Source organism: Kwoniella botswanensis, chromosome 1 (genome assembly GCF_036426115.1).
Source record: "Kwoniella botswanensis chromosome 1, complete sequence".
Classification (NCBI taxonomy): domain Eukaryota; kingdom Fungi; phylum Basidiomycota; class Tremellomycetes; order Tremellales; family Cryptococcaceae; genus Kwoniella; species Kwoniella botswanensis.
In genome coordinates this window covers 3,007,127-3,031,500 of record NC_088599.1, presented here as the reverse complement: position 1 = coordinate 3,031,500, position 24,374 = coordinate 3,007,127, and the positions used below count along the sequence as shown (strand labels likewise).

At 45.2% G+C, this 24,374-nt stretch overlaps 8 protein-coding genes across 8 annotated transcripts; 4 read left to right on the top strand and 4 right to left on the bottom strand.

Annotated features, from left to right (window-relative positions):
* Window positions 1-128: 128 nt before the first annotated feature.
* L199_001170 (uncharacterized protein) lies at window positions 129-3,232 on the top strand (the record flags this gene model as incomplete). The annotated part of the gene is made up of 15 exons (XM_064886927.1): window positions 129-472; window positions 555-843; window positions 903-967; window positions 1,028-1,146; window positions 1,220-1,282; window positions 1,343-1,442; window positions 1,508-1,583; window positions 1,658-1,808; window positions 1,871-2,080; window positions 2,150-2,294; window positions 2,353-2,361; window positions 2,448-2,460; window positions 2,514-2,840; window positions 2,924-3,061; window positions 3,137-3,232. 15 exons carry the CDS (start codon window positions 129-131, stop codon window positions 3,230-3,232), a joined length of 2,145 nt encoding a protein of 714 aa, XP_064742999.1.
* A 540-nt stretch (window positions 3,233-3,772) lies between these two features.
* On the bottom strand, window positions 3,773-7,083 carry L199_001169 (uncharacterized protein; the record flags this gene model as incomplete). The annotated part of the gene is made up of 10 exons (XM_064886926.1): window positions 3,773-3,817; window positions 3,874-4,350; window positions 4,424-4,630; window positions 4,717-4,875; window positions 4,963-5,006; window positions 5,092-5,644; window positions 5,741-6,134; window positions 6,205-6,347; window positions 6,425-6,553; window positions 6,622-7,083. The coding sequence occupies 10 exons, from the start codon at window positions 7,081-7,083 to the stop codon at window positions 3,773-3,775; spliced, it is 2,613 nt and encodes an 870-aa protein (XP_064742998.1).
* A 358-nt stretch (window positions 7,084-7,441) lies between these two features.
* On the top strand, window positions 7,442-8,150 carry L199_001168 (uncharacterized protein; the record flags this gene model as incomplete). The annotated part of the gene is made up of 5 exons (XM_064886925.1): window positions 7,442-7,466; window positions 7,530-7,540; window positions 7,606-7,638; window positions 7,719-7,829; window positions 8,067-8,150. The coding sequence occupies 5 exons, from the start codon at window positions 7,442-7,444 to the stop codon at window positions 8,148-8,150; spliced, it is 264 nt and encodes an 87-aa protein (XP_064742997.1).
* Window positions 8,151-8,269: 119 nt separating this feature from the next.
* Window positions 8,270-11,330, bottom strand: L199_001167 (uncharacterized protein; the record flags this gene model as incomplete). The annotated part of the gene is made up of 11 exons (XM_064886924.1): window positions 8,270-8,563; window positions 8,625-8,766; window positions 8,813-9,036; window positions 9,100-9,276; window positions 9,345-9,484; window positions 9,545-9,595; window positions 9,681-9,797; window positions 9,855-10,011; window positions 10,069-10,396; window positions 10,453-11,099; window positions 11,166-11,330. The coding sequence occupies 11 exons, from the start codon at window positions 11,328-11,330 to the stop codon at window positions 8,270-8,272; spliced, it is 2,442 nt and encodes an 813-aa protein (XP_064742996.1).
* Window positions 11,331-11,593: 263 nt separating this feature from the next.
* Window positions 11,594-13,021, top strand: L199_001166 (uncharacterized protein; the record flags this gene model as incomplete). The annotated part of the gene is made up of 5 exons (XM_064886923.1): window positions 11,594-11,786; window positions 11,881-12,099; window positions 12,159-12,444; window positions 12,507-12,654; window positions 12,740-13,021. 5 exons carry the CDS (start codon window positions 11,594-11,596, stop codon window positions 13,019-13,021), a joined length of 1,128 nt encoding a protein of 375 aa, XP_064742995.1.
* Window positions 13,022-13,321: 300 nt separating this feature from the next.
* On the bottom strand, window positions 13,322-13,756 carry L199_001165 (uncharacterized protein; the record flags this gene model as incomplete). The annotated part of the gene is made up of 3 exons (XM_064886922.1): window positions 13,322-13,460; window positions 13,554-13,649; window positions 13,734-13,756. The coding sequence occupies 3 exons, from the start codon at window positions 13,754-13,756 to the stop codon at window positions 13,322-13,324; spliced, it is 258 nt and encodes an 85-aa protein (XP_064742994.1).
* A 539-nt stretch (window positions 13,757-14,295) lies between these two features.
* On the top strand, window positions 14,296-15,007 carry L199_001164 (uncharacterized protein; the record flags this gene model as incomplete). Its single annotated transcript, XM_064886921.1, has 5 exons — window positions 14,296-14,436; window positions 14,497-14,519; window positions 14,601-14,650; window positions 14,776-14,844; window positions 14,931-15,007. 5 exons carry the CDS (start codon window positions 14,296-14,298, stop codon window positions 15,005-15,007), a joined length of 360 nt encoding a protein of 119 aa, XP_064742993.1.
* A 429-nt stretch (window positions 15,008-15,436) lies between these two features.
* On the bottom strand, window positions 15,437-24,129 carry L199_001163 (uncharacterized protein; the record flags this gene model as incomplete). The annotated part of the gene is made up of 11 exons (XM_064886920.1): window positions 15,437-15,482; window positions 15,551-15,785; window positions 15,870-16,035; window positions 16,105-16,287; window positions 16,347-21,218; window positions 21,277-21,934; window positions 21,981-22,532; window positions 22,589-22,677; window positions 22,736-23,866; window positions 23,932-24,036; window positions 24,100-24,129. The coding sequence occupies 11 exons, from the start codon at window positions 24,127-24,129 to the stop codon at window positions 15,437-15,439; spliced, it is 8,067 nt and encodes a 2,688-aa protein (XP_064742992.1).
* Window positions 24,130-24,374: the final 245 nt, after the last annotated feature.

The following is a 24,374-nucleotide window of genomic DNA, read 5'->3' as shown; positions in this document are numbered from 1 at the left end:
AGAAAGAGGGAGCACCGACACCCACCCAAAAGTACCCCACCCGAGTCTCATATAACTGTTTAGCACCGCAAAGATTCACCACTTCTTATCGCTCCCTTCCTTTCTCTCTCAACTATCACCTACTCAGAATGTCTGGTAGTGCTTCTACCAGCCAAGACGCAGAGAGCAGCGTCGCACCGCCTACGAAACATCAGTATACCTCACTCGCATCGTTACTCAGGAAATCTCCCAAACCCGACACCACATCTCAGGATGAACAGCAACTACCTGGTAGACGTACTGGTAATGCCGGTTGGGGTTTAACGGTGGAAGATATAAACAGGGAAAGAAGGGGTAGTAACGCTTCTAGATCAAGGTCTCGAACCCGGATCAAGAAGAAAGATGACGATAAAAGTAATAAAGGTAGATTGAGTACTTGGAAAATGATGGCTTTGACCATCTCTATGGGAGGTAGTCAGATCGCTTGGACGGTGTGAGTGAAGCTATCTCTACCTACACACTCATACCCAAACAGATGAGAGAGATAACTGATCTTCTTGACCACGTTACTTCAGAGAACTAGGTTACGGAACACCCTATCTCCTCTCTTTGGGACTTTCCGAACAGCTCACCTCACTAGTATGGCTAGCAGGACCCATATCAGGTTTGATTGCTCAACCACTCATTGGAGCTATATCAGATTCGTCCAATTCGAAATACCGAAGAAGATATTGGATAGTCACTGCTACCATCTTACTGGTACTCAGTGGACTAGGTCTCGCTTTTACCGAACCAGTAGCTAAAGCTATAGTAGACTTATTTGGAGGTGGTCAAGGTGATTGGGATCCAAAAAGTGTCAAGCTCGTAAGCTGTCTTGTTCGATTTATTGCCGCAACAAGCTTACCCATTTGAGAACTCATTAGGTCAAAAACACTGCGATCGCAATCGCTGTCTTCTCGTTCTACTGTCTTGACTTTGCTCTGAATGCGTAAGTCAGCTTCATGGCGCTGTTTACAGATCTGAAGCTGATCTCTTCCTGCTGATCTAGCTTACAAGCTTCCTTACGGAATTTAGTACTAGATGTTACACCTGGTGAACAGCTAGCTTCGGCAAATGCATGGCATGGGAGGTTCAATCATGTTGGTAATATAGTTGGTTTCACTATGGGTGAGTTGGCAAACATTGTCATATGTTCGTGCTTTCGTGGAATGTGTTACTTATAACGATATTGCCCTTGTAGGCTTCTTGAATCTCGCCAACGTGCCCGTTATCAGGCTAGTGGGAGGTGGTCAGTTCCGAAAAGGTAAGAACTTTAAGATACTTTCTCATGAAAGCATTATTTACAAAACAATTCCTGCAACAGTATGCATCGTCGCCCTCATTCTACTTACAATCACCGTATGGATCACCTGCTGGACAACCGAAGAGACCGAGAAAGAAAGTATCTTCGGTGAAAGAAGATCGTGAGTGATCCTTCAGATGAAAAAGGAGATCAGTTCGTCCGGATGAAAGCTGATCATAAACATAGGCGGATCCGAGATGTGATCGGTACAATATACGAAGCGATCTTACATCTTCCTAAACCCGTGAGAAGAGTGTGTATAGTAAGTCAGCTTTCTTGAGAATGGTGAAGAATGGCCAGCCGGTCACAATGAGCTGATCTTGTCTACGCGACTAGGTCCAAATTGCGGCTTTCATGGGATGGTTCCCTTATCTCTTCTACTCCACCACTTATGTAGCCGAAGTTATGACTCATGAGATTGGTCATGAACCGGATGTGGACACCGCCACCAGAGCGGGCAGTTTGGCTCTGTTGATATACTCTTTCGGTGAGTAATATGAGCTTCAAGTATCCAGTCAGTGATGAACTGTGTCTGATGTCGACGCCTAGTCGCCATCATCGCTGGTACACTCCTTCCATATCTCGCTGCACGAGACAGACGACTTCTCAAACCAGTATCAGAGAAGATCAGAGATGGAGAATTACAAGCCGATGATTCAGAGGATGAAGATGATATTGAAATGGAACGGATCAGGGAGATGGTCAGAGAATGGAAAGCCGATGCTGCAAGACAAGGTAGACCACTGAAGCTTCCTACTAGTGAGTTGATTAGATAGCATCCAACACAGAAGAGATTCCTGACGGCCCATATAATCCGTGAACTACTAGTGCCTTTCATGCTCCGTAATATCTGGACAGCGGGATTACTGTTATTTGGTATTCTTATGGGATCGACATTCTTCATTAAGAAGGTCTGGCAAGCTACTGTTATGATTGCGTTGGTCGGAATTTGCTGGGCTATCGCTTGTTGGGTGTAAGTGTATCACATCATGAATGATCGCAAAGCATAACTAACGCCACTTCATCATCAGTCCCTTTGCGTGAGTTGTAAAGCACTGCTGCTTGTGCTCAAGTCAACTTTGTTTCTTACTGATCTAACCTCTTATCTTGATTGATTGATGTACAGCATCATCATGGAGGTGAGTAACTCAAGATATATCCATCTGTCACCACTAATATTGTCTGTGTGCAGTTCCTCAAAGAAATGTCCGATTCTCCCCCTCCTGCCGCATCACGATCTGGCCGAAGTGCCGTCCCAACGTCTGCAGGTCCTGCACCGGGGTATCGACCCATACATTCTCGAGCAGCGTCAACACCCGTTGGACCATGGAGATCTGTACCTACCTCACCATCAAGACGAGAGAGAGATCCAGATGAACGAACGCCTCTGACCAGAAGTTACTCCACTGCGGACATTGAAAACGCAGGTGAAAGCATGGAATATACCGGTTCGGGTCCCGTTGCAGGAGGAACTATAATGGGAATTCATAATTTGGCTATTGTCTTTCCTCAATTTATCGTATGTCCCTCTTCCCTCTCAGAGTGAAGATCCGGATTAGAAGCGAAGCAGACTGATTAATGAATTTGATTGGTGATGTGTAGATCGCTGTGGTCGCTTCGGTGATATTCAAATTGGCAGATCAAGAACCCGATATCATACCTTCTTCTGGTGGTGCAGAAGGTGGAGGAGGAAAGAATGGTGTAGCTTGGGTATTGAGATTTGGTGGATTGATGGCTTTGGTAAGTCCAGACTTTCACTAGATGATGTGTAGGGTCTTTAGCTTGAGCTGACTTGGATGATGTGGATCTTTACAGGTCGGAGCACTTATTAGTCGTAAGGTCCCACCGACAAAGACTGAAAAAGCTATGAGAAGGAGATTGGCAGAGATGAGAGAGGAAAGTGCAGAATAGACAGATATCATATATCATGGGAAACAGGAAGTATTCTGTGGTGTATAGTCGTATAGAGGATGAGAAGAGCGGAATAGAAAGATTGGGACAAAATCAAAAGGCAGAGACACGGTAAGACCAGAATAGGTATCTTAGTCTGGAGTTGGTCGATAATCATTCTTTGTATCGTGAAACTAAAGCAAAACCACGTATTATATCATAACGATTGTTCAATTACTTGTCATGCTCAACAATCAGTGTCATTCATGAATCACAATAGTTACCTTTGATCCAAATATGCCAACAATCACTTCCTTGTACGGCAATTAGTTGTACCTGTCGTTTGGTCACTTCTCGTGTTTGAAGCCACTCATTCGGGAGAATTGGGATTTTCAATGAACCCCAATTCCAGAGATTTTTCCTTGTTCGGCAAATGCGAATCCCGTCATTGCCTGCTAAGCGGCACTAAGTGTCCTCCTCATATCGACAATGCAGATTGGGATAAAATTTCTGGAATCCTAAATTACAAGATCATATGAATGACATTCATCTCCAGGTGGTTTACTTGTTATCATTCGATGAAGAACTATCATACCTCTGTTTCGCCTGTTGATGCCCATTATTAGCACGCAACGATAGTTCAGAAGATCTGCGGTACTTACCATATCAAGAGCTCTCTGCTGGAATCCACCTGGACCAGACCATCGTCCAGCTTCCACGCCTTTACTTGCTCCTAGACCCGCTCTGTTCTCAAACTGTTGCACTAAGATCGGATCGACCCTACCTTCGTTATCCTTACCTAGACCCGTACCAGTCTTCCAACCCATCTTAGCCAATAGCTGATTACCGACGTTACTCTCATCTTTACCTGGTTCCATACCGGGAGGAGGAGGTGGTGGAGCAGGTGAAGGTGGTTTAGGTCCTTCAGCGAATTTACGTTTCTTAGCTTGTTCCAATTGCCATGAAGGCGATTCCTCAGGTATAGGTACGGAAGGTTGGTTGAACGCTTCTCTTCGCTCGGCAGCTCGATCTCGATATTTAGGTTGTTGCGAACCTTCTCCCATCGTCGATGAGGATGATGCCAAGGCAGTCTTGCGTTTCATACCCGCTTCTCTCACATTAGCGTCTGCCAAATTCGTCTGTGATTGCGAAGTAGATGTCAAGTCAGTAACGATTGGAACCATTCGTCATGGCCTCAGATTGTCGACTCGCCTTGTGCAAGTCCGATTGAGCAACATGCTTCTTGAGTACGTCTTCAGTTTTGAACTGTCGCTGACACAGTAGGCAAGCGACTTTACCGGTGGTCGCAAGTGTCGATACATCGGTATAATCGAAATCGTCTGACGAGTTGGCAGCTTGAGGTGATTTTGATGGTCCAGGAGCGGAACCAGATCCAGATCCACTTCCGGTCGGAGAAGCCTTCTCGTTCCAAATGATATATAATGGGATCAAGTCAATAAAGCGATTCCTCTTATCGAACAATCTAACGATGAAAAGAAGTTTACACTTTGTTCTCCACCTAGGGAACTACCTATAGGTCGTCGGACGCCCAAAGTCGAATTGACATCTGAAATACCTCTTGGCGGAGCGTTGGGATCTACCGTTGGTTCAGGTGCGGCCAGTTCGGATTGCTTCGTATTCCATTTATTTATATTTTTCGCAATCTGTAGAAATCAAACAGGGAAAAAGACTGTGAGCAAAGACTCGACCCATAGAGAAAGGTGTGCGGGCCTCTGCCGACTTGTCTTCACCTTCCGACTAGACGATGTTGGCGGGATGATGTAGACCCCTTTACCTGTGGCATGATGATGAATGATGATCAATAAGGTTTGCCATCATATCGAACGATGTCTTATGCCACGATGAGAAGCCGAACTTACTTCGTGATAATAATACCGAATCCTTTCCTACCAAGTCTTCCTCCTCATCACCTCCTAGCAAGTTCTTTCCGCTAATGGGGATGATGCCGGCCATCTCCTCTTTCTTTTTACCCTTGCCACCAATCTTGATCGGCTGGACACCGCCAGCGATATTGATGGGAGCCATGCTTGTCGGTGCAGTTTCAGCAGGAGCCGACTGGGGTACTTGAGGTGGAACACCAGCGAGGTGACCAAGGAAAGATCGATGGTCGGGAGTGAGTTGGATGAGACCGTCTTCGTCGATCACAGGCGCACCTCTAGTGAGTGTCTCGACGGCTCCTCCAGCCTGGTGCCAGTAAGCACACCATTTCCCTTCCGGTTGCTCGATGGTATCGCTGGCTATACCACCGTTCCTCGAAGATCGCAGAATAAATTCCCCACCAAGAGGTCCAGCAGGCGTCGGGACGAAGGCAGCTGGATTAGCAAATGAAGGCGCAACGGGCACGTAGTTGATGACGAAACCGTTAGGTTGATGTTGAGGAGCGAGCAGGAAGGGAAGAAGGGCAGCCGCGAGCTGGAATAGTAGGATCAGCCATGAAACTTATTATGTGATCAAACTTCTCAAGGATGAGTATGTATGAGATATTATGTGTCGGATAAGATCACTCACCTCAGCTGTGGCCAGCTCCACAAAAGCGTACCCCCAACTGCTCCTTACATTCCTATCCACAATCATCACAACCCTCACGATCGTGCTTTCAGCAGCAATTTCTTTTCCTATCTTACCCATCATCCTAGCTATCTCCTGACTGACTCTCGATACTATATCATTGGAAGTGGTACTGCCATCCAACCCGCGGAGAAGTAATACTCTTTTACCCGCACCGAAAACACCTATATCTTTCATACCGTCATGAGCGGGTCTGACATAAGTTGGTTGATGTACATATGGTTGACCTGCACCACCGTGACCTTCGCTAGAAGGGAGAGTAGCTGAAAAGTCGATTTTCACTTTACGAGGGTTGGAGTGCGAGTATAGAGCTGGCATTAATACTGCCGGATAACTATATATTTGTATGCCATCAGTACAAGAGCTACTTCTAAGTCAATGAGTACGACCAAGGTCCAGCTCACTTTATGTTGATAAATTCCTCTGCACCGTCAAGAGTCTTGAACTGAGCAAAACCAAAACATTTCGACACTCCTGTAAATTTATCTTTGACGATCTTGACACTTTCCAATACTGCGTTATGTTCTGATCGTAGGTATCCTGAAAACTAAAGATATTGTACGGATGATCATCAGCTGATTCATGTCAATCTAATTGGGAGATTAGCTGAGATATGAGGCGCACGTCTTTCTCAGTCAATTCTGGATCCAGACCTAGGAAGATTATATCTCTAGATGGTTCCGAGGGACCTTTGGCACCTCCTCTTTTGGGTTGTTGAGGATAGTCTGAATTAGGATAATCATCACCTTGTGCCTACATTCCAATTGATCAGCTATTCTTTCCTACTACTGACGAGCAGAGGGTGAACGGTTCCAACTGACAGCCAATTCCTCTACATCCCTGCCTCTCTCCCATTGGGGTTCGTCCCTCCCACCATTATTGTACTCTCTTCGAGGTGGGGGAATCCTCGACTCCTCTCTATCAGCCATCATTCCTGACCCTCTTCTATCCCAGTCCCTATCCCTATCATCGTACCCTCTAGGCTGTCTAGGCGGAGGTACATATCTATCCTCCTCATATCTAGAGCGACTATAATCATCGTCATACCGTCTTGCTGGAGGTGGATAATCATCATATCCCCCTCCTCGTCTTGTAGGAGGGTCGTCGTATCGTCTTGGAGGAGGGGGAGGCGATATCCTCGGAGGTAGGTACGGTCCTCTATCATCTGCATATCGTCTTGGTGGAGGTATGTCATCCCTCATTGGTGATAGAGGTCTCGATGGAGAATATCGCCTGGGACGATACTCCGGAGACCTTGATCTTGATCTGGGTCTATAAGACATGCTGGGCGGTGATGTTCGTTGTGACCATGCAAGAGATGAATGTGATGGTATGTGTTGTGCGAGAGCGATTTGACGACCGATATGTAAGTTATCTGAGCTTGAAATGTGCCAGGACGACCTCATCATACAAAGGACAGCTAAAGGTGAAGCCGATAGCATGACGTGGGATAGCATTCCCGGAAACACGTGCTTATCAGCTGACTCCTGGCTGGACGGAACCAATTGTTGAATCCCTTCCTCTCCCCTTCGTATGTGGGATAAACCAACCACCTGCAGTGATATTCTCATCCATCTCCGTATGTATACAACAACAAGGACTACCAATACATCACTCACATAACATACAGACATAGGCAAAATGGCAGGAGGACACGGAGGATTCGGTGAGCTTACTTTGGTACGAATATCTCGACGAAGCTGACAAGACAAATGACAATTCACCTTAGAACCAGTAAAGGTATATATCCCTCCCCCTCTTCTTTCCCTTGGAAATTGTATGACTGACTCCCCTATGTTACATAGCTTGACCCAGCAATCGAACGATGGTCATCGATGGTCAGTATCATCAACATGCATTAGCTTTATGTCCATGGTAGAGATAATAGCTGATGGTGTACTTTGATATGTCCGTATAGAGAGAAAATGTATATCAACATTTCAAGTTCACGAGGAGAGCTACTAGACAGGTGTTCACATGGGGTTTTATGGTGCCTGCTTTGATTGCTACTATCGCTGTGACGTTCGACGTGAGTTGATTAATCATCTTTGCATGAGGCGAAAGGAGTACAAGGAAGGAGGGAGTAATTATTCGAAATTGAGAGAAGGAGAATCAATAAGATATAGGAAGATGAGTTAGAAGGGCAAACAAGACGACTATCCTTGTTTTACTTTGAAGATGGATGATCAGATACTTTTGATTGTTCTCCCTGAAGATTCTTGGCAGCCGATCAACATGCTGACGTCAATGTTGTCTCTCATCTCAGAATAAATACGACTGGGCAGGTAAACAGAAAGGTTCATCACTCTTAAAGGGAACACCAGCCAAGCCAACTCCATCAGAAGAGTAAATCAGATAGATTATATCGAGATGTATCACTATGACATAGCATAACAATTATCCAGTTGATAGCTAACAGTACAACCAATAAACCTCATTCGCTAGCAATTATATATCCAGAAATCGGTATTACCAAATCCTCTTGACCATTGTCCACCTTTCTACTTCTTCCAACTTCCATTTCTTACCTTTCTTTCCTCCTCCCTTTTCCTTATCTTTATCTTTAGCCTCTTTATCGGAATTGGATATTACTTTCTCAGGGTCACTCATATTTCCACCATCCATCCTCTTTGCATTATTGACTAATACCGATTTAGGCATTGAAAAAGGTGTAGTGGCAGTATGTATTGATCCTGGACTTGGATATGCCGGGAGATCATCATTGGGATGAGAGAGGTATCGGGCTGTTTGTTTGTTGTATTCCTACGTCATAAAAGTCAGCTTACAATCCATGTAGTCGGGCTTCAATGAAGGTATAGCTCACAGTTTCCTCTTTGCTCTCACCCACTGCCGACCTGCCAAAATCATTGACTGCATCTTCTGCTTCTCTCGCATCCATACCCTCTTGCCTCGTAGCTGAGAAACTCAGTAAAGCCAGACCCAGGATGACTTTCAGAAATACCAGACTGGTCCGACGGAGTCAGCTCTCGTCTTTTGCTCCAGCTTACTTACCATCCCCAAGCGCAAAGTCCCACTCCCGTCCAGCTAGTCCATTTCAGTACTGTCCATACCCAATCCCCAGCAGTGAGATCGTTGAGAGATTCATCCTGATGAGAAGAAGTCGATAACATCCCTATTGCTTGAGCTGCAACACGAAGTACCAAGCAAGCCAAGGGAATAGAAGCGAACCCTAATCTTCGAGCTACTAGGGGTGATTGATCAAGGAGAACTTGATGCTGTAGATCCGCCATATCAGTTCTGTACATGGAGCGAAGTAGTCATACAGAGGATGAACTAACATTTCTACCTCTTACTTTGCTCCTTCCACTCCCCGACGATCCAGCTAACAACACATCTTTCGCCAAGACATCCGTAAATCTTTCATACACCGACGCACGAACATGGTTGAATTTAGTGATAAAAGCATGCTTGAGCCAATCGACAATCATCTCAGAAATGATTACGAATAAAACGGGCTACCGGTGAAGCAAAGTCAGCTGGCGCTGCAACCCTAATTTACGGTGCGTGTAGATGCACAGCTCACCGATAGGATCGAATCAAGGAGACTTTTACCTCTGATGAAACTTTTAGGCAAGAATGCAATCTCTGATCCTGCCATCTCGATCAGGTTCCTCAAAGCGATGACAGAAAGCATCAAAGACAGTTGAAATCTCTCGACGATGTCTATGAGCAATCAATGTGTAAGCTGTGTTCGTCGCTTAACACTGTGGACTTTCAGCTTACCTGCACACATGATCTGGAAGAGGTTTTCCTTTTCGAATTTCTTGAACACAGCTGCGATTGACATTCGTGATCAGCTTGCCATGACTTGACTCAGTATTACCGCCAGCTGATGTGACCAATGAAACTGGACACTCACATCCTTTGATTTCCACAAACTGGTTACTGATCAACAAAGACAACAGCGTATAATCGTAAGAGTTGATGGCCACATTGAGCGATACAAGCATGTAGAAGAAGATGAGCGTATGAACCACTATGAATTCCAACGTCAGCTTCTGGAGCACAAGATTTCTTGACTCTTCAAGCTCACAGACGTATCCCAAGGAAAGCGCGAAAAAGAATACAGGTCTAGCTTGTTGTCTCTTTCTACCTTTACCTCTCTTCCTTATACTGGGTGATAGGGTTTCTCTGGCGAATAAGGTATCCAGTACGTCCTGTCCGAAAGCACAACATAGTCTATCCGCAATCTGAGTAGAGATAGATCAGCTGCCGGGCCAAGATCGAGAAACTTGCAGCTGACTTACTTCCAAGGCATTGAATATGACATATAACTTGATAGTATCTTGACCTCTTACCGAATGATACATCTTACTTGAATCGGTCGCACCCAGTAAGATGATGGTCGGTATAAGAAGGAGCAACATTCTTAATATTGAATGTTGATGCGCCAATGGAACAGGCCACCATTCCGTCCTTTTGTATGCATTTTTTATGATTCGGGTGACAGCGAAAGCTGATCTTATAGGTAAAACGGTGAAATTGTATAAGAACCCATCAAGACAAAGTAAAGCACCGAACGTCGTGGTCTTCTCAACAGCAAGTGGAACAGCTAAAAAATTCGCTATTCGCTCCCTACAAGATTCGAATAAGCTAAGAGCTGGTAGGTACGCTCAGCGAAGATAGCTTACCATTTTCCATCTACCACCCAACCATCCCATTCTTCCGCGCCCATCTCATCTTTCAGTAGATCCCATATACCCGAAATCTCAATTTTACCTTCTTCGTTCAATCCCTTGAATTCATTGTCACTGTTGTGTAGATGGTGATTGTACTCTTCAGGTTCGGGCGAAGATATTCTGATTCCATCTTCCTGTGCATCATTTAGAGTATAGGTATTTTCTGTTATAGTTGGTCTTCTGGATCTAGCTGGCCAGAACTCTTCTTCCCCTTCATCTTCATCTGCAGCTAAATGCGCAGAAGAGGGGATGGTCAATTTGTCCAAGACTGATCCCAACTCATTGATGCCTAAGCCTTTCTTCTGAGGGGGGAGGGGCGGAGGAACGGTAAATTCGAAATCGACCTCTCCCCTTGGCGACGGAGGTAATGACGAGTATGTTGTACCTTTCAGACCAGGCGTGGAAGACAGATCGAACACTTCCGAAGGTGATGTATGTATCGAGGATGGGAAGTCTAAAGACGCCAGAGGATGCAGCGCTTTGAGCTTTGATGATTGTCTAGAAGAGAGTTGAGGGCGCGAAAGAAGAGTTGACGATGCTTTGGCCGGTAAGGGTGGCCGCTGCGAGGAAGAAGTCAGAATATCTTCTAGTGTAGTTGCCTGTGTCACATTTGTAATCAGCGAGTTTCGGTCTTCTTATTACGAGGAGTACTTGACGATACCCACTTCATCCTCCCTCTGGTTCTCCTCCAGATCATCTTCATCACCTTCGTTCCCTATTTCGCCTTCGGGATGATCCTCTCTTATCCCATTTGTAAGAGGGCGATATTCGTCATAGTGAGGTCTCGATGGCCCAGCCTCAGCGGAGATGAAGCCATTGCCCTCGATCATGACTGGCGATAATTTGGAAACGTTCGATACGCAGAGCAGAAGGAAGAAGAAAGGAAAACAACATTTCTTCGAGTTAAGTGGATCGTCATCACCCACCCCCACTCGGCGCAATCCGACGGAAATAAGAAATAGGAAAGCAACAACAGCAACGCACAGACCTGCTGCCAACACATCAGCAATACGCAAATGAATCAAATGTCATTCCATTCTTCATCTTCCCTCTCTCTCTTCATGACATTCAAGTACAACTTGGACAGCATGATATGTCTCCTCCTTCTCTCCTCTCGTCACCCTTCCCACCAGATACACCAGTAGATCGTCCTCTGCCTCAGTCTGAAAATGCTCTCGATGACCGAGAACCGAAACACGTAGAATGGGAAAAGGTATTATGGCGTAGACAACCCTTTCCGGATGACTACGTCCCTCCTGACTTCTTGTCAGAACTAGATGATCTTCGTGAGTCTCATCTGGTGGTCAGGTTCCTGTGACTCTTCGTTGCTGAACGACAATGGGAGAATGATAACCTGATGACATGATCCATGCGTACTAGCCCCTCGACCGATACCTAGACTGATCCCCCTCTTTTTCGCTGCTTTACCCATTTCTCTCCATCTATCAGTCATAGCTCTCTTTCTAGCTGTGTTCCATGCTTTACTGGAAGGTAACGTATCCCCAGAGGACGTAGGTTGGAAATGTGTAATACTCGGCTTAGCAGGTTGGGCCATCCACAAATATGGTTGGGGCATACATCGATCTCAACCTCAAGAAGGTCAGTTCTAGGCTCTGTACAGCAGCACTACCGATCGAGCTGACTAGCCTTATATGCAGTCTCGATCATTCCCGCTCCTACCCCACTACGCACCCTCATTTTACCTCCATTACTCTTGAGTCTACTCAGCCCAGTCCTCGGTACGCTTACTTCAGCAACTACGAGCGATAGTATCTGGCCTCTAGCCGGTGGACTGGGATTCGTCCATGTCCTCTTGGCCGATTTCAGGACAGGGGAAGATCTACGAGTGAGGAGAAGGAGAGAAAAAACAAAAAGGATGAATAAAGCTCATAAGCGACGTGGTAGCGTGGGTATGATAGAGGTTGAAGAAGGTGAAGAGAAAAGGTATGTGTGTCAGCTGGAAAGAGTGGAGACGGTGATCCTCGCAAGCTGATAAAGAGTTGTAGTCTCACTTCTTCCCTATCTCTCACTTCTGCGCTATCCGCTTCGGTCGTACTAGCTTCGAGATTACCTTCAACCTCACATGTATTTTCGCTGGTCTTGCTTGCTGTATTGCTTTTTGCTGGATGGCCGCCCATAGCTAAAGGTGTAAGAGTGAGTGCAAATCCACCTAAATACCGCTATCAGCTTCCGAATATAGGTCATCGTTCGGCTCTACAAGAAGCTGATATCCCTACAGGAAGCAGGCAAGCTGCTCTCGCTGATTTTAACAATATCGATGGCGACCCTCTCAATCTCCTTATTCCCTTTGCGCGATGACTCCTCACCTAGTCATATCATAGGCGGTCACGAAATTGTGCCTACTACGCCAACCCTTATATTGCTCATCTCATTGTGTCTGGTCAATATAATCGGTCCAATGATGTTGATATACGCTTGGAGATGGAAAACTAGGAGAGGAGGTGGTTGGGACGTAGCTGTTGTGAAGCTTCGAAAGGGCAGGAGTGGACCAGTATCTTGATGTTATAGATTTTATAGATGATGAATTTTACTTGTATTTCTACCATATATCTGACTTGGGATGTCAGTCAGTATACCTTTCAGGTCAGTTAACTAAGACATGATCGAAATAACATTTGCCCAGCAAGAACAATATATGGTCTGAGGGGTGAGTTGTGTGTGAATGCATGTACAACGCCAATGAAGGCAATAGGAAAGATGACCATACCGTATCACCTATATCGATATGTTTTCGATGTCGTTCAACGTCCAATCCACTATATCTAGATCCTCCCTTATGTCTAGCTAGCTCCATCCAGATCTACACCTTAAATCCATACCCTCTCATGCAAGCTTTATGAGCTTCTATGAATTCCCTGCAGTTCACATCACCTTCCCCAGGGGCGGATTTGAGGAAACAGTCATCTCGTTTCGACTTTGTTTCGGGACATGCACAACATCTGTGACAACCATCCTTCCGTCAGCTTGATCCACCTATAGCCGTTATGGTCGAGGACCATCACGAAGATGACTGAAGTGACTGAGCCACTTACGGTTTCAATCCTTGTGGGTTGAGAGGGTTGACGTTGGCATTGGAAGTGTCGGGGGTAGCTGATCGTGAAGATACAGGTGTAATCTCACAGCTTTCTCTGCGATCGTCAAAAAGAGGGTTAGTCAATTTGATCAAGCACTTTGCCACTTATTTCATGAATATTCGATGAGAGGGAACTCACGATGATGAACCGAGTAACGACATTTTCGATCTAAACAATTTTTCTCTACGTCTGTGGTAGCTGTACCGTTGTGTATATTCAAAGTACGATATGGAGCTTGTATAATGAGAGCACGATGTATCCTTATGAAGCTGAGAGAGTGGAGGATGATGAGCAAGCACCTAACATTTCACCAATTCCAAAAATCACAAATCACAAATCACAACAAGGAACCTCGGAAGCGGATGAACCCGATGAACCCACTCCCTTAAATGGATGGGACGAATAGGAACAATGTAATGTATCTGGATGATGTTCGGGCCGATGACGCGCTAAGATCTTGGGACTAAAGAAAAGAGAAAGTGTTGTGTGAGAGAGATAATCTAAATCGACTCATTGTTATCCTTATCTCTGTTGTTTACTCCTTCTCGTTCTGACCCATTGACACTCAACAAAGCGTAAAGAGCACTTTGATAGGCTCATCAGGTGTAAACCGAACAGGAGAGACGAGTGCTCACATCTACCAAAGGAAACGAAACGCACTGAAACGTTCTTATCCATCCAATCCCTTAATTTCAGCAAAATGTCTTCCCTCACACCTTTACGACCCCTCTCATCAGCCCTGCGCCAATCCTATAGGGGATACGCATCTGTACTCAACACTCCTACCGAGGTGGCGCAGGAGTTGCCATTACGATTACAAGCTATCAAGTTGTATAAAGAGGTAAGCTACTTCACACATGAGAATGGAATTGAGCTGATACTTTCCCCTTGTCCTGAATAGTTACATCGACTAGGAAGAGATTAGTGAGTGCTTTGCTCCAATCATCTAAGCTCTTATCTTCAACTTCATCGTGTTGCATAAGCTGATCATTGGAATGATCACAGTCCTGATCCAAAATACGATTTCAATAAGAGACTAAGGAGAGCTTTCGAGAGTGAGTAGTAGTTTTCACTCTCTTACCTGACTCATCACCCGTTCTATCTATCGTCTTATTAGGAATTTTAGCTCTATTCTTGTACGCCTGAGCTGATGTATGACGTATGATATATGTCAAAATAGAAAATGCAAAAGTCACCGATCCAGAACAATTGAAAAAGCAATTAGAGTTAGGTGAACATATCAAGAAAGGTTAGTAGTATCCTGACTCCTACTTTAGCAGGTGCAGTTTGTCCTGTTAATGGTCATCAACAGCTGATCGGAATCCCTATTTACAGAGGTTCTCGCTTTGATCTCGCTAAAGAAGTTTAGACATCTCAGAAGGACTTACCACGCTAATGAAGGTCCAAGATAAGCAATCAGTCCTTAAGATCGCGATATCATGTGTTTCCTACCACTTTCATCCCTTCGATGCGCTTCTGTTCAAATCTTTCTGACTATCACCCTCACTAAATATCAACGTTGTTTTTTTTTCCCCTTTCCCCCATTCGTCTTCGAGCCTTCCTTTTGTCAATCTATCTCTTTTCTCTTCACATCGCTTTACGACCAATTACGACGCTGATTTCTGTCTGTTTTAGTGTTCTTTGTTTCTCTGCCGTATAATGTAGCCTAATTTTTCCTTGTTCAATACGTTTCTCTCAACATAGAATTTTCCTCTTCTGTTGGATTTATATTATATCTCTACCTAATGCATGCCAAGTATATGATCAGACCAATATAAAAAGTGGGTATGTAAGATCAATGCGAATTGCCTAATGTACAACAAAACAATCAAGAAACCAAGTTAATCACGTCTTTTTCTGAAATTCGACGATTTCTTCTTTCCTTCACTGTAAAAATCGAATACCGTTCATGGTAAGTTGAGATTATTCAATTATGAACTATAGCAACAACTTACTTAAAAACGTTCATCTTTCTCTTCTTTCCTTCTTTCCCTCTTATTACTTTCTTGCTTTTCCTCTCTGCGAATTTCACAGGATCTGTAATTGCCAATTTCACCCTCTCCTCTCTTCGTCCCTCTCTTCTATTGATGGTCGATCGTCGAAGCTTCTCCCATACAGTTGAGAAGGCGCTGGTTCCTGCTTTCGATTGTACGAACTCTCGAATTTGCATAGACAGTTGACGCAATTCCTCTAAAATAACATTAAACAAGACGATCAGTATTATTGAATGTCTAGATCTACCAAGGTGTGTTCATGTGATACAGATTGACTCACCGATTTGACCATCCTCATTCTTAGCCAAATCACCACCTTCATCCAAGATTCTATATATCGGACTTAATATATGCATCAAGTATGTCTTACCCTGTTTAGCACTCAGAGCTTCATACACCCCAGCAAAGAATCGTAAGATCGATAAGATTGGAGCAGACCATTTCTCCTATTGTCATATCACAATCGGTTAGCGACCCGTTACTTCTCGAATCCCCCAATAAGGGTGTCAACTTACATGAGCCTGGAAACTGTGTGTGGCAGGACGGTTTACTAATAAATGTCTAGCTAAGAATGACATTCTAGACATCAACCATGAGAGGGGATTTCGTCTTTCGGTCTCTCCTTCAGCCTCTTCATCTTCAGCATCAGCCTGGACGTCGTCGGCAGTAGGTAGCTCTTCATCGGATTCTTGGGTAGCCTATACGACTCGGAAAAGAAGTCAGCTTTGTCGACTTCGTGTTGATCGATTAGACTCACCGCCCAATGTTTGGCAATATTATACAAAACCTTGACAACCTCATCCGATAATTTGCCATCTACAAAAACGAATTCGCCTTCACCACCTTTCGAGCCATTCAGGACCAAACATCCTTTCCTGGCTATATCGAGTAATGCCTCTTCCCCTAGGATGTCATAAGCCGATCCCGATGAGGTGAAATAGTTGGATAATAATCTAGCAGCATCGAATCTTACCCAAGAATGGGGGAATAAGAGTTGAGAGATGATGGCTTGCCAAGGTAAGGACGATGACGATGAGGTAGATTGTAAGATCGCTTTGGCCGTGGAAGATAGAGCTTGGTGAGGTAATCCATGATCCAGCACAACATTCTCTTCGGAAGCTTCTGCTTCTAACAACGCTTCCGCGCTTTCCTCAATAATCGGTTGGACTACTCCTATCAATTCTTCAACTAAACCCTCTCCTTGTCCTGTTTCGACCAGCAGACCGAAAACGCCAAGAGCTGCCGAAGCCAGTACGGTATTATCTTCTCTCTTGCCCACCCAGGATTTCAGCACTGAGACCATCTTACTTCTCCTATCTTCTTCTAATCTCTTCCAGAGTGATTTGAGCAATTCTCCAGCCATCTGACGACATTTCTCCGAATCATCATTGGCTAGAACCACTACCAAAGCCACAAAGAACATATCCGCGTATTCTTCAATGAGATCATCAGAGAATTTTAAGAAGATATTATTGAGTATTTCCATGACTGAGATTCGTCCAGCTTCAAAGCTATATTCCATATTTTTGGCGAAGAAGGTCATTTGGTTCTTCAGCCTTCCTTTACCTTGTGGGTAATCTAGCAAGAAAGCCATGACCGCTCCTCTGCAAAGATCTTGGACCTGGGTAGATTGAGAAGTGACCATGATAGATGACACTCGTTCCATCAGATCATATATCTCCGGTACAACGAATTTACGAGTTATGATTGATCGGAGTATCGTAAAGATGGCACTTTGTCTGTCGGGTTCTTCGAGATCTGGACTAATTACTTCGAGCAGATATTTCAGTTGGGCCTCGGTGACTTCAGAAGACTTGCAATCCCTCAATATCACGGCAAGAGTCTTGAGAGCAGTTTGAGCGACTTCTGATTCGGCTGTTCCTCCAGCATGTTTGATGATCTCGAAGATATTGGTGACGAAGATTGGTAAAGCGGGTTCGACTTGGGGTACGGGACATCGCAAGACCGCTGCAGAAGCTTTCAAAGCGAGGGTAAGAACGTTGGAAGCAGGTGAATATAGGGTGTTACCTATGGCATTGACCATAGGTCCAAGTCTGGATAGGATAGATACATCGTCAAAGTCGAATTTACCCCGTCTAAAGGCGGTGACGAACAAGTCTAAGCCGAAGACAACGAACTTATGGGCGTTTTGAGGATAGAAATCCGCATTCCCTTTGTTATCTCTTTTCATCTGTACCCTGAAGCTATCGGGAGTGTCAGCAGGTTTGACCGCCTTCTTCTTTGGTTTGAGATATGAAGAGTTGCCACTGATTAGGGAGTAACAGAGGGACAATATATCTTCGGGAGCTAATCGAGGGTTACTGTTGAGACCAAGGGATATACGTCGAAGAGCTTCATCGACTTGCTGCATCTGCTTGACAGCTTGCGAAGAATGCATGACTTCCCTAAGTGGGGAGAGGATGATCGACATCTTGGTGGGTGAGACCAATTGAGATAGTAATTGGAAAGTATCGAATCCCCTTGAAGTTGCTCCTCGGACTTCTCGCATTTTCGTCTTGAAGCCCTCTGAAGCTACATCTTTCCCACTCTCACCCCAGATGACTTCGGCAGAAACCGATACAGCCAATTCTACAGCTTCGTCAAGATCTGAGAATCGATCGGCAGCTTGGGTAGTGGCCATGACCAGGATAGCATGAGTCGTTACTGCCAAAACATGTTTCTGAGGTCCACGCTGGAGAGCAGTTTCCAATTCTTTGATCACTCGTACAAGCCATTCTGGGCCGAGGTAGACAGCGATTTTGCAGATTGTATCTCTAGCGATATCTCGAGTATCCTGTTCTTTGCTTCGGAGGATTTGAGATACAGTAGTGATGACTCGAAGGACTTCGTCGGCACTGGATGCCCGAGGGAGGGCGTGAGCAAGTTTGACAACTGCCAAAGCAAGTGGAATCCTGATGTTGCTTTCCGTCTCGTCTTTGGTAGCGACAAACTTGGAGAGTGAGGGAAGAAGTCGATTCAGGATGACTTCAGTGATTCGTTCCGGAGATGTTCCAACATCGATCTGTTTCTCCTGCTCAGCTTCTTCATCCTCGTTCTCTTCAGCTTCATCATCCTTGTTTCCAGCCTCCGCTGCTTCTCCATCAACTTCCATGGCGTCACCATTTGCTGCAGGTGTCCCAAGACTGAAATGGAAATTATCGATAATAGCTGAAACTACTCGGATGTAAATCTTTTGTTGCTGGGCTTTGACACTGCCTAACTTCATGAATCGTCCTATCAACCCATAGTATCTTGACCATCTGAGCTCCCCAGCAAGACCGCCGATGGTCTGAACAGCTTCATTAATGAGATGGTGATCCGTCACATCCGTCGACCCAGCTACGATATGCTCCAAGATAGGGAGGAAGATAGTCGATAATGTTGATTCCTGTATCTTATTCTCCGCAGCGAAATTTCTCAGTCTATGAAGAGCCCTAGCTCGCCTATGTACCTGTATATGGGTGATGTTGGTGAAGAAGGAAGCTTCTTCATCGCCTTCTGCTAAGAGAGGTTGAAGTTCAGCTAATTCAGGTACACCAGAGCATGTCTTGACCGCATGAGCGACGATGTGGATGGCTTCATTTCGAACCAATTCTTGCTTCGATCGCAGAGTCTTCCGTATTCCAGGCATTATAACATGTTGCAATGCTTCAACGTAAGGTCCACTTTCAGCCTGCCCAATCACCGAGATGTATCTTTGCAGGACTGCTGAGGCACTAGTTCGGATAGACAATTCTTCGGGTTCATGAAGGTAGAAGAGTGAGCTTCGTAAGATAGGCAGCCAAGCTTTGGTCGTTTGCGGAAGTTCCTCATCCGGGCCCTCATTGATTTGAGCATACGCAGCCAGACGGCGATCGAAATCAGGTTCATCCAATCTTCTAGCCGAGTAGGCATTAAGTTCGCCAGTAATGGTGATTGCCTTTTCCAGACTCTTGTCGACTTTAGCGAAAGTTTGCAAAACATCGAATAGCGCTCGTCTAGATGATGGGAAGAAGAGTGTTTGGAATAGGTTGGAGATGAGCTCGTAATTCTGGGTAAAATACTTGCTAGATGGATCCGCGAAATCAGGCGAAATGGCATATAGTCGTTGTAGAGTGCTGAGGATGTTGGTTTTAGCCTTCTCAGTCGTTTGACGCTGTCTTAACATTGGTGCAAGGAGAGAAGCGAGTTCCTGAGCTTGTTGACCATCCGAGACAATCGCAGATAATCGGGATAAGATCGCGAGTAATCGACGAGTAATATCTTCGTTGGCGGAAGCTTTCAGACGCACTACTAAACCGATAACATTATCCAGTAAGACCCGTATATTTGGTAATAACACATCTTCGGTGAGCCCTGGTGTGTCTTCCAGAAGGAGGGAATCGATGATATCGAAGACCTTCAATATGACCGCTGGCTTGACCTTGACCGCTGTCATACAAGAGAAAGCTTTCGGTAACGTTCTGTCATCCTGTTCTACAAGACTTCGAGCGATATTAGGTAAAGAAGCGATAGTGGCGATCAATTCGAGAGTGCCTGAGGGAGCTTGAGTGTTCTCAACTTCGAGTCTGTCAAGTCGAGGAGAAATAATCGAATCGAAGATGGTGGGAAGATAAGGACTGAAATCGAATTGTACGGAAGATCGGAAGAACTGCACTAATCGTTTGAGACCCATCGACCTGATGTTTCGGAGGGGAGCAAGGCCCTTGTCAAATTCCTGTTGCAGAATTTCGACTTCTTCGGCGTTGTCACCTTCCCCTTCTTCCTCAGCATCAACATTGGCTTGAGAAAGCTTCTTTTGCGCGTTGGCTACTAAAGCTATAGTTATCTTCACCAATCGGGGCCAATGAGGTATAATTTGAGGACCGAGGTATCGAATTAAGTCGGTAAGCAAAGTTAAGAAACCGATTTGCTGTCGACCAGCAACATTGATATTTTCCAATTCTTCACCAAAAGGTTCTAACATAAGATCGATCAGAGTCTTCAATTCATCTTCGGTACAACCGCTGAGAGTATTCAAAACAGCTTGCTTCCTTGCTGTCTGCCCTTGAGCGGAACTTGATCGCCCTCGACGAGAAGTGATGATGCCGTATAGTAACCGGATGATGACAGGCAAAGCTTCGGCTCGGTGAGATGGATCGATGAACACTATTCGAGTCTTTGCTAAAGCTGATTTCTCCTGCGATTGAACACCATAATCCTGATCCGTGGCAGAGAGTCGAAGTCTAGCTAATTCATCTCGGAACTTGGAATCTTCCAGTAAAGTTTCCAGTGATTCTTGGTAAGGAAGCAATTTAGGTGATTTATATGTCATGAGGCATTTCAAAGCTAGACCTTGCAGCTTGGGTTCTCCCTTGGCGAGAATATTTAGATAAAGAGTATGGAGCTCTTCGCTTCGGTACGCAGCTTTAGGATTGACGAATTTTGCCAGAAGTTCGAGGTAAGACGCCGTTCTTTGTTGCCGCTGTTTAGTCGACAGATGAGTCGATTTTACTTGATCATCATTCTCATCGGCTTGGCGAGCGACACCGAAGAATACCGGTACAACTGCCCTTGAGTGTTTCTCAGCAATGAAAGGCACAGCGGTAAGTACGGAAAGAAGTTGCGCTTCGTAATTGAGGACATCAAGTCGATCATGGGATATTTGAACCTATGAAAGATATCAGCGCTTGTTCCGATTCCACTATCATACCGTGAGATAAACTCACGGAAACTTCTTGTTGATCCAGTTTATCCTCCTGAGTGGCTTGTACCCAAACCTTGTTGAGAGTGGTTCGACTCTTTTCAAGGTTATGACAGTGGAATTCAGCTTCGTCTTCGTCTTGCTCAACCCTCCCTGATTCGCTGTCTTCAAAACGCTTCTCAGCCCAAGATGGCTTGACCACGCCGAGATCTAGCATAGAACTCCCTTCGGCTGCATCAGTCTTCTGCAGTTCTTCCCAAACTATCTCCCATATGATTTCGCCCTGTTTCTCAGCTATGGAGGATAAAGCAGTGATCGTTTCTGCATAGATCGGTCGAAAGTTGACTTTCAGCTGAGATACGAGGAATGTAATCACTCCGTTCAGTAATTTACTGGATCCCTTGAGGGTTGATCCGGGTAACGACAAGATACCTCGAGCGAGACGAGCAATACTGGTCGTACGCTCTCGGACATTCTTTAGTGTCATTTCGGATGATTCAACGGCCGCACATAACGACCAAATTCCGCTTGGTGAGGGTACATGGTCTTCTGCGTTGGCAGGAGGTGATTTCGAAGATATTGATGCGAGCGTGTGTACGGTGGAAAGACGAAGCTCGGAATCCGCTGAAAGAAGATTCGGGAAGAAGAGATCGAGTATGTGATCTTCTGGCAACCTAAACCACCTGTCAACATATCGTTTGCCATCGATAAACATGGATATGGACTTACAGTAGATCTCCAGACCAACGCTCAATTAACGAAGAACATGCTGTTAAAACTTCCCCATTCCAATATAGCTTCTCAATAACGTCTGCTAATGCCCCTTCATCCACAAGGAGAGCTCTCAGTTCTGCGTCAGCCGTTACTTGAGGGCTATCTAGTAAGTCTTGCGCTGCTCGGAGGAGAGACCCAAGTAGATGACTATCGTTCCACGCGCCATCTTCGGCCCAACCGACTCTTATCTGAGCAACTTCTTTCCCTTTTACAGTTGATAGGGTTGACTGAATGAGTCCAGTGACATGAGGGACGAACTGATCGGCATCGGAGGGTAAAGCTGGGATCAACCTCAAGATCTGACCTAGGATACGACGATCATTCACATCTTCCAGTCCTTTCTCCTTGATTTGCTTGGAAAGAGCTACAAGAGCCGAAATGAAAGCTTGTCGCCATCGTCCTCCTTGGACGTTTGACAGTCCTCCCGACAAATATCCAGCAGAAGCGAGATTATTGAGCAGGACGAGAGTGGATAAAGGATCATTCGATAAAGAAGGGAGAGATTTTCTGCAAACAATCGTTGTTCAGCTTGAATTATGGTAGCTACTATGATCGATACTCACTTGGCGATATGGGAAAGCAGGAATTGTTCAATACCAGGCCATTTGAGAGAAATTAGAGCATTGGCGAAGGCAAAACACTCTCGGTCATCCTGAGAAGTATGATTGAGCGGTATCCGGCTTTTATATTACTGGAATCAGAATACTTACAAGTTGTCTCCACAGATTCTCGATCAATCCCACACCAGGACTGAGCCAATGTTGCAATTGCCCGGCTTGTAAACACCCCACCACGCAGGCCACCAAAGCTTTTCTCCAAGTATCTCGGGTCTTCCTTTCTTCATCTGGTATATAATCCTGATCTAACGAAGCCTCTGCAGCTAGATGAGGCAATAGGGATTGAAGACGTTGCATGAGAGGTTTAAGTAAGGACTCAGGAAATCGTTTACCCTTTCTGGTAAGGAGAAAGGTTGACAGTACTCTGAGTACCATTGATGATTGAAGCAGGTTGATGATGGGGGATGACGACGATCCGGCTGTAGAAGGTGATGGTTGACAACGGGATATAACAGACTCGATTACTGGCTTGATGTTGCTGGTCGAGCAATGGTGGACCAAAGCGGTGCTGACCATATTCACAGTAGCGAGTTGCTGTTCTGTAGGATTTGCAATAAGTCTATCAAGGAGGATATCATATATCGCTATAGCTCTTGAATGCAGTTGACTGTTTGTTCCCTTCAAGCTGTGACTCCAAACAGCTTCCATACCACCTGTTTCCTCTTCAAGCAAGACATCCATTAATCTCTGTAAGCCTTCCGATCTGGCTTTTCTAATGACACCAACCCAAGCATCGGCAACACATTTTCTAACATATCGTTTGTTCTCCCTTGGTCTCAAATACGGTCGTACGTTTTTCCATGTTGCTCGGAGGATAGTTTGAGAGGATTCATCTGATTTGAGAAGGGAAGAAGCGATACTTCGTAAAATGAGGGATAGGGTTGAATAGGTTCTTTCAACAAGTTTGGGATCTAATGCTCGTAGAGCACCAACTCTGAGGAGGTCTTTGGTAGTATCTGGGACATGAGGTAGTGCTTCACCGAGACAGGTCTCGTACAAGGCTTGGTGGAGGTAAAGAGCTGAGTCCAAGCCGGAATGGGTGTATTCTTGTCCTTCCTGGAGTTTCGAATAGTAGTCGGAGAAGGTCTGTTGTATTATAGGCAGATTATACAATGTTATGGGCAAGGTGGATGAAAGTGGTATCAGAGACCGCTGCAGGTCTTGATAAGGAGTAGTGAGATCGAGCAGGGACAATCGATCGAGCTCAGAGGTGAGAGGAGTATGCTGTTCAATATTGGTGGAATGGTCAGTGTCGCCGGGAATGGGCAAGCCAATGGATGGTTACCTACACTCTGCTCTGTGTCCTCATCGAACTCTTCCTTCTCCCATCCAAGCCCTCGCTTCTTTCCTACATCTACTGATATATTCTTTATTTGTTCATTGTATGTCGCATACTATCAAAGACAATTTCAGTCAGCATCGGCATCATTACAGGATGGACCACTTGGTTGACTCACCCTGAACCTTTTCTGAGGTGGTTCCGCCATGTTCTTTCGCTGTGTTACGAGCAGCCCTTCTCCTTATCTCACTCCGAGTGTATCAGTGTGACAAGGCAAAAGACAGAGATGTGTGCTATTGGCAGATTATCGCAATGATATGAAGAGTGCTTGTAGTCCAGAAATGATCATAAACCCATAAAATAATTTTCAACCATGTTTTCAGAAATCCACCGGAAATTAACAATTTCCCACGGTTGATAACATTTCCACGTGTTTGCCACTCACCGGCGCTC